This window comes from Ranitomeya imitator, chromosome 7, assembly GCF_032444005.1.
Source record: "Ranitomeya imitator isolate aRanImi1 chromosome 7, aRanImi1.pri, whole genome shotgun sequence".
Classification (NCBI taxonomy): domain Eukaryota; kingdom Metazoa; phylum Chordata; class Amphibia; order Anura; family Dendrobatidae; genus Ranitomeya; species Ranitomeya imitator.
This window is the reverse complement of record NC_091288.1, coordinates 201,708,224-201,724,487: the sequence shown is the minus strand read 5'-3', so window position 1 is coordinate 201,724,487 and position 16,264 is coordinate 201,708,224. Positions and strand designations below refer to the sequence as shown.

General features: G+C 43.1%; 1 protein-coding gene across 3 annotated transcripts; it reads left to right on the top strand.

The window, feature by feature from the left end:
- The first annotated feature begins 29 nt into the window (after positions 1-29).
- On the top strand, positions 30-14,332 carry NUBP2 (NUBP iron-sulfur cluster assembly factor 2, cytosolic). 3 transcript variants are annotated; one of them, XM_069734361.1, is made up of 8 exons: positions 30-87; positions 1,532-1,650; positions 2,220-2,418; positions 5,444-5,598; positions 6,719-6,829; positions 9,522-9,591; positions 11,095-11,152; positions 13,479-14,332. In XM_069734361.1, exons 1-7 carry the CDS (start codon positions 72-74, stop codon positions 11,139-11,141), a joined length of 717 nt encoding a protein of 238 aa, XP_069590462.1. In that variant the 5' UTR covers positions 30-71; the 3' UTR covers positions 11,142-11,152; positions 13,479-14,332. The 3 variants fall into 3 exon arrangements, with proteins under 3 accessions (XP_069590462.1, XP_069590461.1, XP_069590464.1); XM_069734360.1 differs by lacking the exon at positions 11,095-11,152; XM_069734363.1 differs by lacking the exons at positions 30-87; positions 11,095-11,152 and adding an exon at positions 107-183.
- Positions 14,333-16,264: the final 1,932 nt, after the last annotated feature.

The following is a 16,264-nucleotide window of genomic DNA, read 5'->3' as shown; positions in this document are numbered from 1 at the left end:
GAATTGTGTACTTGTTGCTGATTGGAGGACGATGATGCCCGTCTTGTTGTACCCGGAAGTGATTGTGCAGCATGGATCCCGCGCCTGGTGAGCTGCTCTTGTTGTTCTGTGAAGCTTCTCCCTGTAGTAGGCGGCTGCTGGTGTCCGCTCCCGGCCGCAGAAGGAGCGCTCCGCCCAGACATTGTATAATCACCGGTGACGATGAGTCGCTGATCTGTTCCTTTAAGCTGGTTTACTACTGTTCCATATTATTCGCTAATTATTATCTTAAAGGGGCAGTGTCAATCCTTTATTAGGCGGTGCCTGGCAGTGTTTGTTATGGGTTAAATAACTTTCTATTTTGATAGCTCTGACCTCTATAGGTGCAGTGATACCTAAATGCTTTTTTATTATTATTATGTTTATTTTTGTATAGAAATAAAGAGGGCACGGTAATTAAATGACTCTGCCCTAACCAATACTGATGAGCGAGTGTACTCGTTGCTCGGGTTTTTCAGAGCACGCTCGGGTGATCTCCGAGTGTTTGTGACTGCTCGGAGATTTAGTTTCCATGGCCACAACTGGATGATGTATGGCTGTTAGCCAGCATAAGTACATGTGGGGGTTGCCTGGTTGCTAGGGAATCCCCACATGTAATCAAGCTGGGTAGTAGCCACAAATCCTCCAGCTGCGGCGATGAAAACTAAATCTCCGAGCAGTCACAAATACTCAGAGATCACCCGAGCGTGCTCTGAAAAACCCGAGCACCGAGTACACTCGCTCATCACTAGTAACTAAAATAGCAATTCTGTAGGGTAAGTTGTAATCAAATAAAATTCCTGGACCGGTCAATGTGTTATTGAAGGGATTTTAAGGCCACGTGCACACATTGCGGAAAGTTGTGCGGATTTTTCCGGACCGATTTTGGTAAACCCGCAGGTAAACCACACTGCGGAATTACTACGTTTTTTTTGTATGGATTCCACTGCGGCTTTACACCTGCGGATTCCTATTATGGAGCAGGTGTAAACTGCTGCGGAATCCGCACAAATAATTGAAATTCTGGGGAATAAACAATGCAGCGTTTCCGCGCATTTTTTTCCCCGCAGCATGTGCACTGCGGATTTTGTTTTCCATAGGTTTACATGGTACTGTAAACTCATGGAAAACTGCTGTGAATCTGCAGCGGCCAATCTGTTGCGGATCCGCAGCAAAATCTGCAACGTGTGCACATACCCTAAGTGTTTTGCCATGTTCACACATTCATTATTTGGTCATTATTTTATAACCGTATTTATAAGCCAAAAATCAGCAGAACAATCAGAGTAAAAATATAATAGAAACACGTCACCACTTCTGCATTTATCACCCACTCCTGGTTTTGGCTTAAAAATACTGATGTAAAATACTGACCAAATACTGGTAGTGTTAACTTGGGGTAACTGCAATTTTATTTTCTTTTTATTTGAATAAAATTAGGTTTTATTATCCACCTTTGCAGAATTAATATCTTGAAGCTCTAATATATTTGTCTATATATGTCTCCTTACAGGTGGCAGTAATCTTGCTGGTGTGCGGCATATTATCCTGGTTTTGTCTGGAAAAGGAGGTGTTGGCAAAAGTACCATCTCCACTCAGATTGCATTGGCATTGCGGCAAGCTGGGAAGAAGGCGAGTGTCGTATAGCACCATATGCAGTTTTCCCACTTGGCGTTTACCCGATGCAGTGTAGCTTTGAGCCTCGTCTGGTTGCAATGAGCATTCTTGTGTATCCTTATGTTATCAGTATCCACCATAGTCGATTTGATGGGGCTGCCAGGCAGGTAATGCCCAGACACCAGCTTGTTTTATATCTCTCATATATCACAAGCAGATTGGTGGCAGAGTGTCCTGACCTGACCGTGGGATCAGTGACCTGAAATGACACCGCTATAGGAATCTATGATGTTGTCACTTTGACCCATTAAACCTGCATTTGGACCAGGACACTTGGCTGAAATATGGGGACAAAAATGAAACTGGCACAAGGCAGAATTTTCACGAAAGTGAGACGAAAGAAGGAGCGAACATATATTTAGCTAGAGATGATCTGGACAATCAGATTATTTCTGACTCTTTTGAGCATGGCAGGTGTGTAGCTAGGGCTTCTGAGTGGCCCTTAACCAGGTAACCCTGATTACAACATTGAGTACGTCCCTGCACTGTGATATAACATGGCTGACCTATGGGTTTATTTGTAGGTTGGCTTACTGGATGTAGATCTGTGCGGGCCCAGTATACCCCGCATGCTGAATGCTCAGGGTCAGGACGTCCATCAGTGTGACAGTGGCTGGGTCCCGGTGTACGTGGACCAGGAGAAGAGTGTATCACTCATGTCTATTGGTTTTCTGCTGGAGCGCCCTGACGATGCTGTGGTGTGGAGGGGACCTAAGAAGAACGGTATGGAGCTTCCTATACTTCCTCATTGTAGATTGTTACGCTCGATTTCACTGTGTAGATAAATCCGTTCCCTCTTTAGTATACGCAGCAGGAGATCTTACATTCATAGACATAGGACTGCACACTCGGCACAGGTGCCCCCGGGACAGAAAGCCACAGATTTTAACCTACATGTTTGTGCATGTAAAATTTGTAGGTGATCACAGATTATCTGCCTGGAAACGGACTCTGCATTTCCATTTCTGTTGCAGATTTTCACCGCTGGTAATACTGAGAGAACTTTGTGTTAAATCCACCGCACAATTCACATGTAATCTGCAATGAATTTGCGGCGGCAAAATTAGTAACATAGGGACCTGCCCACATAGGATCCTTGTGACTTAGGGTACCGTCACACAGTGGCATTTTGATCGCTACGACGGCACGATCCGTGACGCTCCAGCATCGTAACAATATCGCTCCAGCGTCGTAGACTGCTGTCACACTTTGCAATGTACGACGCTGGAGCGATAATTTCATGACGTATGTGCGATGTAGAAGCCGTTGGTTACTATGCGCACATCGTATACAATATCGTGCACACCTTTATTACACCATGTGATCATGCCGCCACAGCGGGACACTTGACGACGAAAGCTTAAAACGATCTGCTACGACGTACGATTCTCAGTGGGGTCCCTGATCGCAGGAGCGTGTCAGACACAGCGAGATCGTAAGGATATCGCTGGAACGTCACGATTCGTGCCGTCGTAGCGACCAAAGTGCCACTTTGAGACGGTCCCGTTACTCATATTTGTCACCTGTTAAAACCCTCACTGATTCAAGTCTGATGCTTCAGTGGTCTCCAATGTTTCTGTAATAAAGCTGTGGTGACTACATGCAAGTGATTGGCTGCAGCGTTCAAGTGAATGCTGTTCAGGATGTCATCATTGCAATAATGGCATAGCCCATCAGAGCAGCCATGCTGGAATTAAGTAAGGGTATGATCACAGTTTTTATGAGGATTTTTCTTGCAGACAATCTGCCTCAAGAACCTCTAGTAGTTTTTGGTCCGTTTTTACATGCTCTTTTGGAAGTTTTTCTTCCCTGATTCCCAGGGTATGTGGACACTCAGCCTTACCGAATTTTTGGAACAGAAACTCCAAATATGTTTCAAAAACTTTCATTTTCCACTCCAAAAACTTCAACAAAAAGATTCAGAGCCTGATTTATTACAGCTTTCATGCCAGAATTTTGGCGTAAAAGTTTTGAAAAGTTGCAAAATTTAAGTGCAACCCGTAGTCCTATATTTTGTATTTTCATGTCAGTTTCTTCCTGCTCTGCCAAAATTGGCGGAAATGGGGCAGGAGGGTGGAGCGCATCAGGGTGTGACACCACAGATCGTCTAATTGACGACAAGCACTGGCACTTCCATATGCCAAAAGTCTTACTCCAGTCCCTGATTGGAGTGAGATTTCTGGCGATGCACACGATGTGCACACCGCTCGTCAGACCTTCCAGATTCATACGGAGGAATGTCTTACTCCAGCACACAAATTCATCGAGACCAACGTGAACAATAATAATATAATAATAATTATTTATATAACGCCAACATATCCCGCAGCACTTTACAATTAAGCGGGGACATGTACAGACAATATATTTGGTACGAGTTAAGACAATTTAAACAGTGACATTAGGGGTGAGGTCCCTGCTCGCAAGCTTACAATCTACAAGGAAATGAGGGGGGAGGAGGGAATGCTGAATTGTGCTCTCTGTGTACATATCCTAAGCAAATTTTTTAACTTTTGTTTCCCCCCCCCCTGTCTAAAATGCCTCAAAAATTGATATGTTGCTTTATCTCCATGTAGAAATAAAAAAACAAAAACAAAGCAGCACCGTCTGCACAAACCGTTGTGTTTTTTCACAGAAATGTTGAATACCGTAACCTCTTTTTAGAGTCGTTGATGAGTATTTATACTTTTGAAGTGTAATCTGCTTGAAAATACACTTGAGGGGGGGGCGACTCCTTTTATAACCAGGGCTGTATATAACATTATAATGCTCTTAGAAAACTTTCAGGACATCACAAATTGAGAATAGGATATTATTATTATTATTATTATTATTATTTATTATTATAGTGCCATTTTATTCCATGGCGCTTTACATGTGAGGAGAGGTATACATAAAACAAGTACAATAATCTTGAACAATACAAGTCACAACTGGTACAGGAGGAGAGAGGACCCTGCCCGCGAGGGCTCACAATCTACAAGGGATGTATTCCCACTGCACGATTATTTTTGTATGATCCCGATAATCGGGCACTGTAAACGGGCTGCTGATCAGCCAGCAAATCAGGAAACCGCTTGTTTGACACATGAAATTGGTAGCATAAAATATTGTTCTTGGCAGCATATTGTCTACACCAGCCTATGTACACGGAACAATCTGTTACTGACAGCTCTGTGCTCATCAGAAGCAAGGTCTCCCTGTATAAACAGCAAATTAAATGACTGCCGACGTGCAAAAATGTTGCTGATTGGCAGTGGTTTAACAGCGTACTCAGTCCAGTGTGAACGCATTCTTTTATTTATATATAGGGCAGCACGGCGGCGCAGTGGTTGGCACAACAGCCGTGCAGCGCTGGGGTCCTGGGTTCAAACCCCACCAAGGACAACACCTGCAAAGAGTTTGTATGTTCTCTCCGTGTTTGCGTGGGTTTCCTCCGGGTTCTTCGTTTCCCTCCCACACTCCAAAGACATACTGATAGGGAATCTAAAAAGTGAGCGATGATAATGTGTGTAAAGCACTGAGGAATAAGATAGCGCTATATAAGTAAAGAATAATAATTATATTTTGGGACATAACTCTTAGTAATGTATAATCAAAGGGTATGTCGAATTATTTGCTGGATGTTTTCAGATGTTCTGAAATGTAATGTCAATTCAGTCTTAATCTGCACAATATGCTGCATTTCTTGCATCTCCTCGATATTTCACAATAATATCAAGGTCTATTGTGTCTCTTCCTCATCTAGCACTGATAAAACAATTTGTGTGTGATGTGGCCTGGGGGGATTTGGATTTTCTTATTATCGACACTCCACCGGGAACCTCCGATGAGCACATCTCCACTGTGGATGCATTGAGGCCTTTCAACCCAATGGGAGCTATATTGGTTACCACTCCTCAGGTACGTCTTCTTCCTTTTTTCTTTTTTTTTATTTGTTGTTTTTTTAATGACCTGAGCTAGCAACTTTTTCTACTGTAGTGCAGAAAAAGCCCAAAAGTGTGCCATGCAGAGAAAGGCTGTGCCCCTATGAACTGTCCGCAGCGGCTGATGGGCTGCAGCGCTCACGTTACCTATATTATCAGCGGTGGCAGGAGGCCTGCAGCGCTCGCCTGATATAAACAATCTCCTAAGATCACTCAGTGCTCGGAGTAGAGAAGTGACGCTGCTGCAGGATTTAACTATTGTTATCATTATTTATTTTACTCGCCACATTAGGGACATTGAATAGAGGTTGTTTATTGGTTAAGGGGAAGGTGCCATAAAAAAACACGTCTTTGCAACAATTGAGCCAATGTACAGTATTAAGGTTTTTTTTTTTTTCTAAATAATATAATTTGTTTTTCATGATGAAAAAACATGAAAAAAATATTAAAAGGTTTGTTTTTTCCACTTTTAAACATTAGGGGGAGCAACTGCTGAAATTTGCCATGAAAACCTAGTGTAGTGCTAGCTCACAATAAGACTGCATTAAATGTGGGCGGGGTCTGGTCACGTGTGATGTCACTTGTCTCCTCCCCTTCTGGGTGCAGAGCCTTTTTGTTGGTGACTGCAAAGTGATACTGACAAGTACAGTGGAAGGACGGCATCACCGTCTCCCTGTATCATAAGCTGGGGTTAGATACCAGGAGTGTATCTCATGTGGCGATTAGATACAAGGCTAAATGAAGTTAGTGTATCACACAGGATGGGATTAGATGCACAATATGTAGTGTCTGACACCGCTCCGTCCACTATATTACTACTCCCATTGATATATAGCGCATGGGGTCGCACATTACACCACTGCTCCCATAGAAGTGGACAGAGCCGGGTCACACATTAATTGCCACAATCAATCCCCACCCCCCCCCCAAAAAAAAAAATAAAGTATTCAGAGGGGTCACAGAAGAGCATATCTCTTAACGTTGCTGCTCTTACAAAGTAATTTTTGTCCTATTGAACGCACTAGATTCCCCATATAGTCCTCATGGATGTGATATTCTCTGTGTTGGGTTTTCTCTTGACATCCATGTTATTTCAGGCAGTATCTATTGGAGATGTGAGACGTGAACTGACGTTTTGCAGGAAGATGGCGCTTCCGGTGGTTGGGATAGTGGAGAACATGAGCGGATTCGTTTGTCCCCACTGTACGGTGAGCTAAAGAGCGACTATATGTAGATAAATGTGCCTGACCGCCCCTCTGTGTGGCTGATGTGGTGACCGCCACTTGGCCTCCCTCTTACAAAACTCTCCCCGCTCCAATCTGTCCTGAATGCTGCAGCCAGGATCATATTCCTCACCAACCGTTACACCGATGCCTCTACCTTGTGCCAGTCATTACACTGGTTACCCATCCACTCCAGAATCCAGTACAAAACTACTACCCTCATCCACAAAGCACTCCATGGCTCAGCACCACCCTACATCTCCTCCCTGGTATCAGTCTACCACCCTACCCGTGCCCTCCGCTCCGCTAATGACCTCAGGTTAGCATCCTCAATAATCAGAACCTCCCATTCCCGTCTCCAACACTTTACACGTGCTGCGCCGATTCTTTGGAATTCATTACCCAGGTTAAAAGGATTAATCCCCCAATCCCCACAGTTTTAAGCGTGCCCTAAAAACTAAATTGGCCTACCACATCAACGCATTAACCTAACTATCCCTGTGTGGCCCATTCAAAAAGAAAAAAAAAAAACAATCAGGTTCCTCGCATCATGTTCTCATTCACTTTATGCAGTTAATAGCCCTCTGTGTCTGTACTGCTACATACTGAGGCAGTTATCTGGTTCATGCAGCTTTACATGAACACCCGAGCCTTACACTATGGCCGGTCCGAATAACTAAAGCAATTGTTACCATCCACCTCTCGTGTCTCCCCTTTTCCTCATAGTTTGTAAACTTGCGAGCAGGGCCCTCATTATTATTATTATTATTATTATTTATTGTTATAGCGCCATTTATTCCATGGCGCTTTACATGTGAGGAGGGGTATACATAATGAAAACAAGTACAATAATCTTAAACAATACAAGTCACAACTGGTACAGGAGGAGAGGACCCTGCCCGCGAGGGCTCACAATCTACAAGGGATGGGTGAGGATACAGTAGGCGAGGGTAGAGCTGGTCATGCTCATTCCTCTTGGTATCTATTTTGAACTGTGATTTTTGTTATGCTGTAATGTCTATTGTCTGTACAAGTCCCCTCTATAATTTGTAAAGCGCTGCGGAATATGTTGGCGCTATATAAATGTATTATTATTATTATTATTATTATTATTATGGCTGATGTGATGGCCGCCCCTCTCTGTGGCTGATGTGGTGGCTGCCCCTCTGTATGGCTGATGTGATGGCCGCCCCTCTGTGTGGCTGATGTGGTGACCGCCCCTCTCTTTGGCTGAAGTGGTGACCGCCCCTCTCTATGGCTGATGTGGTGGCTGCCCCTCTGTATGGCTGATGTTATGGCCGCCCCTCTCTATGGCTGATGTGCCACTGCATTGGGCAAATGGGTTGGGGACTCCTGTTCTAAACATAGTTACTGATGTCCAAAGAGAAGAAAAAATGAATGGCACTGAGATAAATATAATGAGTTACTTACTGGTATGGAGAGATACACTCTGAATCATTGGCACATTTTGGGAGTGAAGTCACTTGATGGAGGGTCCTTGCCAGAAATAAAACATGTAGATAAATCCAAAGGAAGAAAAAAAAAAGCAGCAACACTTCCGTTATGTGACAAAGAAACCTTAGTCCTTTATTTCCAATATAAGTTCATGGACAAGGTAATAAGGGCAGGGACAGTGCAAGTATAAGGACGACGGCCGTTTCGCGTTATACACAGCCGTCCTTTTTCTTACACTGTCCCTGCCCTTATTAACTTGTCAATGAACTTATATTGAAAATAAAGGACTAACTAACACATAACGTAAGTGTTGCTGATTTTTTTGTTTTGTTTTTTCTTCTTCCTCCTTTGGATTTATAGTTACTGATGTTCTGACATTTCCGCCATATTCTTTAATTGAAAATCCAAAGGAGTATACCTCACTTATGATCATGTAGTAATCTCTTCAATATAAACCATAAGCCAATCGTGAACAACGAAGGAACAATATGATCTAAAGTGTAAATGTATTATAAATCACAAACAATATATATATATCATGCAAAAAAGTGTGCCTAAAAAGGGGACTGGCTGCAAATCAATAAAAAAAGACTGGGCCATACATCTATAAGAATTTCTTGTTAAAATAACATCTCATGACCATCAAGGAGACAGCAGGAAAATTACCTGCAGACGAAACTGCAGAGGCGGTGAAACGCGCGTTGAGGTGCGCTGGTGGACCACACATCTAGGTTGCATTATGACTGCAGGTAATTTTCAGTCTTACTGATGTTGTTCTATTTACATGATATGTTACTGCTTTGTAGGGTATAACTGCACTGTGGCTCTATGATCTATACCTTTTCTGCACCTCTAGTAGTATATGGTATTTCACAGAGATTTTTCCTGTTGTCTCCTCGATTGCCAAGAAATGTTATTTTAAAAGGAAATTCTTATAGATGTGTGGCCCCAATCCTTTTTTTTTTTTCTTGATCTGCAGCCAGTCCCCTTTTTAGGCAACACTTTTTTTGCATGTACTTCTTATATGTGTATGTTTTGTTTTTTTTATTTAATATTTATGATACTGTTGTTTGTATTATTTGTGATTTATAATAAATTTACACTTTAGATCATATTGTTCCTTTGTTGTTCTCGATTGGTTTATATTCTGTAATTGTGTTATAAGTATTAGAGCTTTGATGCAGGAACTGTTCTCATACAAGGTGTCTCTGTCTCACCCTAGGAGTGCACCAATGTTTTTTCCAAAGGAGGCGGTGAGGAGTTAGCAAGACACGCTGGAGTGCCATTTCTGGGTAAATTTAAAAAACCTGAAAATGACTTGTTTATATTTCATTCTCTTGTGCAGACATGTAGGAAACATGCAAGTGCTCTTGAGATATATGGGGGAAAAATACACTATACACACAGTGCTGCGCAAACTTTTTGAGCAGGGATGGAAAAAGTGCTGCACAGTAAGAAGCTTTCACAAATAGAAGTGTTAGTAGTTTATTTCTATCAATGAACAAAATGCAAAATGAATGAACAAGAGAGAAATCTAAATCCCATCAGTATTTGGTGACCGCTCTTTGCGCTCATCAGTTCTTCCAGGTACTTGTACTTACAAACCATTTTTGAAGGAACTCCACACAAAGGTTGTTCCAAACATCTTGGAGAAATAACCACAGATCTTCTGTGCATGAGGCTTGTACATATATTTCTGTCTCTATCTAATCCCAGACAGACTGGATGATGTTGGGATCCGGACTCTGTGGGGTCCTATCATTAGTTCTCGAGCTCCTCGTTCTTATTAAAACCGAACATGGTCTTAATGACAATGGTTGAATGTTTTTGGTCGTTGTTCTGCTGCAGAATATATTTGGAGCCAGACGCCTCCCTGATGGTATTACATGATGGATAAGTTTCTTCCTGAGTGTCTTCTGCCTGTATTTCTCAGCACTGAGGACACCATTCTTCCTGACCAAATCCACAACTCCATTTGCTGAATTACAGCCCCAACCTTACCAGTGCCGTCCATCATGCTTCACTTTTACCTGCAGATGCTCTTTATTTCACATTGTGACTCCTTAGTCCAGAGCAGCCGCTGCCATTTCTCTGCACTCCAGTTCCTGTATTTTTGCATAGTTGATTCTCTTTACCTTGTTTCCGTGTGGAAGATATGATTTTTGGCTGCGATTTATACATTAAGACCACTTCTGGCCAGATTGCTCTTAATAATAGATTGGTGGACTTGGGTCCCACTGGTTGCTGCCAGTTTTCAGCTGATGGAACTGCTGGGCATCTGATTGCAAAAGGAAGTAAGCATGATATGTCTTTCATCTGTTGCACTAAATCACCTTGGCTATCCACTGCGTTTTTATAGTCCTCATTGTGGTTAGTTTCTTTGGTGATTCTTCAAAAGATCTTGATCATCAGATCTTGAAACCTCGGTCTGTTTTTACATGTCAGTAATAGGACACACTGGCGCTACACTGTAAAAGGGCCCAAGTGCTTCAGGTATTTAGGCAGGCCTGTGCCTGCTCTGCCAAAGTAGAAGTAAAGTGATTTAATGTAAAATACCGCGCTATAAGTGCCTGGAGTACAACTGTTGACTAATACGTAAACAAACAAACAAATGAATGAATCCCTTGCCCGCTTGATGCGGTATATACTGTACGCCTGAATAAAAATCGTGTGTACTCGCATAATAATAAATAATACGCTGCCTACTGAACGTGCGCATATACTGTAATAATAAATAAGTGTGGTGGCCACAGTAAGTCAATATATCGTATCTGCGTGTTTTATAAATGCTACAGGTGGATTCCTTACCGCGTCAGATGTGTGCCGGCCTGGGTTCATGTAGAGCTGCCTGTGGTGAGTGCCGGAAGTGGTGTGCCGCCCTTCACCAGTATCAGCGGCAAGTATGAAGACAAGGTGGCTCACAGGAGATAGCGATAGGATGGGCGCACGTCAGCCGGTGCTGGCCGCATTTAGTGCAGATGGCTATTAGGCAGTGCAGAGCCAGGGAACGTCCCGGCCCGAGGCGTCCCTGGTTACACTGAGGAAAGATGGCCGGCGCTGTCAAGCAGCATGTGACGTTGCAGGCCTACGGAGCCTTACTGGGACAAAAAACTAACCGACGCGTTTCGGAGTGTAACGCACTCCTTCATCAGGGTCACCACCCCACGTAACTTGCTCCGTATATAAGCGCTTCTGCAGGCACCCCGCTGAGAGCCCCATCCTGGCCATAGATTGAACTTAACTGCCACACTCCACTATCATTGTGTTCACCTTACTATACCACCGCAATAAAATGAATTAATAAATGGATGTGATTCCTACTGATGTGTTCTCTTTCTAAAAATGTTTATTTAATATATATGAAAAAAATCTAAAACCTATACGGACTAGCACACCAATCACAAACGATGTAGTGCACCCTAATGACTTCGGGTGTATTGTATTATAGTCATAATACAATATAAAAAAAAATTCACTAGAATTAAAAATCTACATTTATTACAACATTACAATACGAAAATACGTTCTGATTAAAAGACAATTCACACACTTAATAAATTAATACATTAATGAGAGACAGGAAAAATTGGAAAAATTATTTTGAATTTTTTCTAAAAAAAATGTTTTCAATTTTTTTTCTAAAAAGAGAGTACCTGGAAGTCTGATTACAGGCTCATTGCAACCACAATACATTCCGTACTCCATATTTAATACTTAAAGGGTGGGGGGGACTTAATAGTCAAAATGACGATAAACTGTTAGGTATCACCTCGTGTTTATCAGAGTGCATATAATTCAAGTTCGCAGTTTAACCCCTTAGGGTGTAAACTGTCTAAGGAAAATATCCATTGGGATTGGGATAAATACATGTTTTTACATGTATTTATGGGAGACCCTGCTGATGCAGTATAACTACCTTGTATCTTGTTTGCTGTTCTCGTTCTTGCAAAAGTGTATGAACTGGGATATGAAAGAAGAGGTAGAAGTTCTGGAAGTGATGATCTCAAAATCAATAAGCCCTGATCTCAACATCAGAGTGTGTCTGGTATTACATGAAGGGACAGAAGGATTTGCACAAGCTTCATCCACTGACAATGGGTGATTAGTTCTCCAAGATGTTTGGAACAACCTCCCTGCTGAGTTCCTTTTAAAAACTGTGTGTAAAGGCCCCTTCACATTAAGCGACGCTGCAGCGATACCGACAACGATCCGGATCGCTGTTTGGTCGCTGGAGAGCTGTCACACAGACCGCTCTCCAGCGACCAACGATGCCGGTAACCAGGGTAAACATCGGGTAACTAAGCGCAGGGCCGCGCTTAGTAACCTGATGTTTACCCTGGTTACCATGCTAAAAGTAAAAAAAAACAAACACTAGATACTTACCTACAGCCGTCTGTCCTCCAGCGCTGCGCACTGCTTCTCCGCTCTCCTCCTGTACTGGCTGTGAGCCGGAAAGCAGAGCGGTGACGTCACCGCTCTGCTTTCCGGCTCACAGCCAGTGCAGGAGGAGTGCAGAGCACAGCGCTGGAGGACAGACGGCTGTAGGTAAGTATCTAGTGTTTTTTTTTTTTTTACTTTAACGATGGTAACCAGGGTAAACATCGGGTTACTAAGCGCGGCCCTGCGCTTAGTTACCCGATGTTTACCCTGGTTACCAGTGAAGACATCGCTGGATCGGTGTCACACACGCCGATCCAGCGATGTCAGCAGGAGTCCAGCGACGAAATAAAGTTCTGGACTTTGTTCAGCGACCAACGATCTCCCAGCAGGGGCCTGATCTTTGGTCGCTGTCACACATAACGATTTCATTAACGATATCGTTGCTATGTCACAAATAGCAACGATATCGTTATGTGTGAAGGTACCTTAAGTTTACCGAGAAGAAAGGTAAAGTGTTGTGAGACCCAATAATTTATATAGGTTTTTATTTTGTTTGTTATTTTTATGTTAACAGAATTCAACCTATGAACTCTTCTACTTTGTTAAATCGTTCTTTGCAGCATTTTTTTGCAATATCTGCCATAAAATTTTTCACAGCAGTGTGCGGATGTTTTTTTTTTTTTGGTTATATACTTAGAGGTAATCTGTTGCCAGGTTTTTAGTAAAATTACAGCAAGCAGCCCACTGTTGCTCACTTTTCAAAAATCATTTTCTAATAATACATCATCTCTCCTTCCAGGATGTGTCCCGCTTGATCCCATTCTGACCCAAAGTCTAGAAGAGGGCAAAGACTTTATTCGAGAGTTTCCCCAGAGTGCAGTGTACGCCTCCATCACAAGCATTGCTCAGCAGATCCTGGACAGTGTTAGACAGGGGTCGTGACAATGAAGATTTCTGAGATCTGAGGACTTGTCATATATATTTTCATACCTTAAGAGAACCTGTTAGAAGAAATAACGCTGTTAACCTGCAGATTAACCCCATATCTGCCGGTTAACAACATTATAATGCTGCCCGGTGCCTGCACGCGGCCGAATACAGCGAGGAGAAAATGATCTTTATTCTTCCCACCAGCATTCAGTCATGGGGGTGGGGCTGGCACTTGTTCGGTCACCGAGTATACAGAGCAGCGGCTGCAACCGGCATTGCGGGCGACTGTCAGTCAGTGCCATGGTCGCGGTTACAGTGGCCACTGTGTATGCTCAGAGCATGACTAAACCAGCGCCACCACCGCCCCTATGACTGAATACCAAATGCTGGTGCAGAGAATAAAGATGCTTTTCTCCCCCGCTGAATTGGGTTGCGAACAGGCGACGGACAGCATCGTAGCGCTATTAACCTGCAAATATGGGGTTAATCTGCAGGTTAACAGCATTATTCCTGGTGACCGGTTCCCTTTATGTCCTGACGCTTCTGGTGGAATGACACTGTCTTCACTGCAAGATCTTGTCCCATAAGGAGTTGTCTGCATTAGATTAACCTGCTGTAAACCAGCATGCAGAGTGTTTATATTGGGCTGAGCGGATGTGATTTATCTGGAGTAATGTGATCTTTGTTGCCTTTATTATATTAAACCCTTCTCTGCCGGCTCCATATGTGTTTGATGCTTTTTATACAGCCATCTCCTGCTGTTATTACCTGCGCCTCTTCCCCCATATCGGTAGCAGGCTATTCACTAATCTCCAAGGTCGTTATCGCATCTTACTACTCCTCTCATCATCTCTTGCTGGCTTGGCAGGACTACTCTCTCAGCGATCTTTCATACTCCCAGTGGATAAAGCTGCTCACCTCCTTGCACACAGCCAGATATAAGCTCCTCAGTAGGAAGCCGCTTATTCATGGCTCAGGGTTTACTGAGAACATGATCGTACATTTCCTATCACAATCCTGCTGCCTGTAGCTGTGGAATTAATCTCTACCTAGGCTACAGGAATAAACTTGTGGGAAGGTGATCGGGAAAATATGGAGGGATCTTCTCAGTAAAGTAGATGAATTAGTCTGCCCCGAAATGTGGCTTTTAGGATATTTCCCTGGCCAGTATATCACCCAAAATACTGATTGTGATAAAATCTGCCAAAAAATGTAATGTAACCGTCTCTAGGTCAAACACACGGGGCCTATCCCAGTATGCGGAAAATGGGGTCCTCTCAATATCTGGTGATCAGAGTCACCGGGCCTTGTAGTGCAGATAGTGGATAGTGCTCCAATAATCAGAGAAACCCAGAGTCTTCTGTATGGATGGAAGGCAAGAGACCTTTAATCACTCATCATCCTCAGAGCTGGAGCTGCATGAAGACAAAGAACAGAATCAGATCCGTTAGCCAATCAGCGTTAAGTTATAGAATAATAGCACCGCCCACATACAGCAGATTATATTAACCACAACATCTGATCAGTGTTAACCCTTTAGTATCACTGCTCTCAGCCGCCTTTCTCCACAGCTATAGTGAACTTTTTTTTTACCTCCCCAGTAATGTTCTGTGTACTGTATAGCAGGGGTGTCAAACTGCATTCCTCGAGGGCCTCAAACCATGAGTGATTTCAAGATTTCCTTAGCATTGCACAAGGTGCTGGAATCATTCTCTGCAGGTGATTAAATTATCACCTGTGCAATGCAAGGAAATCCTGAAAACATGACCTGTTTGCAGCCCTCGAGGAATGCAGTTTGCCACCCCTGCTATATAGTGTGATGAGAGCAGCAGCTGTACTGTCTGGTTTATTACACCGCTAGAGCCTGCTGTACCGGATCACAGCGGTATGTTACCTCTGTTTATGGATGGTAGTAGTGAAATAGGGTCTCGCTCACACTGGCATATAAATGCTGAGTGTTATGCAATAAAACATTACTTTCAGATCTGTGCTATTCTATAGGGCAGCTCAGATCTGCGATTATTGTCTAATTACGATTCGGCATTAGAGAACCATTTCAGCATGCTGCGAATGAATCTGAGAATCAGATCACACCCACCCAAACAAGTCTATGGCTCCTGCGGAACATGGGACTGCACTTGGATGTCATCCGAGTTCAGTGTGATTACTATGGATAATGGCAATGGAGACACTACTTTCTCCTCTCCACACCTGTGCTACACTTCCAGAGGATGGAGGCACAGCAGCATGACACTGCTCAGGAGCATAGCGGAGCCCAGTTCCATTATCACATCTGATACTATACCCTAATGTGACTTCAGCCTAAAAGTCCCTGTAGTTGCACAGCCCTGACCTCTAGGTCTACTCACTGAAAATATAGTGATGGTTATGAGAGAACTGTTGTGGGTCAACATACTTGTAAGGGTCATAGGTTGATTATTGCAATGCTCTGCAGCATTTTTTGCAGTGATCTGGTTAACTTGTATTGAAGCGCACTGCACTCAGTGATTTCTTTGATCATAAACCCATGATCCTCGGATTGGTGATTGTGTTTGATTTGTTGCAGTCTCTTCTCCATATTATAACAATTTATTGCATCACTTCACCGTGATCTGGAAAGGTGGAGACTTAAGACATTTGTCTTCCGTGGATTTT

Coding starts and splice junctions, on each gene's coding strand:
- NUBP2 (XM_069734360.1), top strand. Junction 1,651..2,219: donor TGCGGCAAGCTGGGAAGAAG/GCGAGTGTCGTA, acceptor GTTTATTTGTAG/GTTGGCTTACTGGATGTAGA. Junction 9,592..13,478: donor CGCTGGAGTGCCATTTCTGG/GTAAATTTAAAA, acceptor CTCTCCTTCCAG/GATGTGTCCCGCTTGATCCC.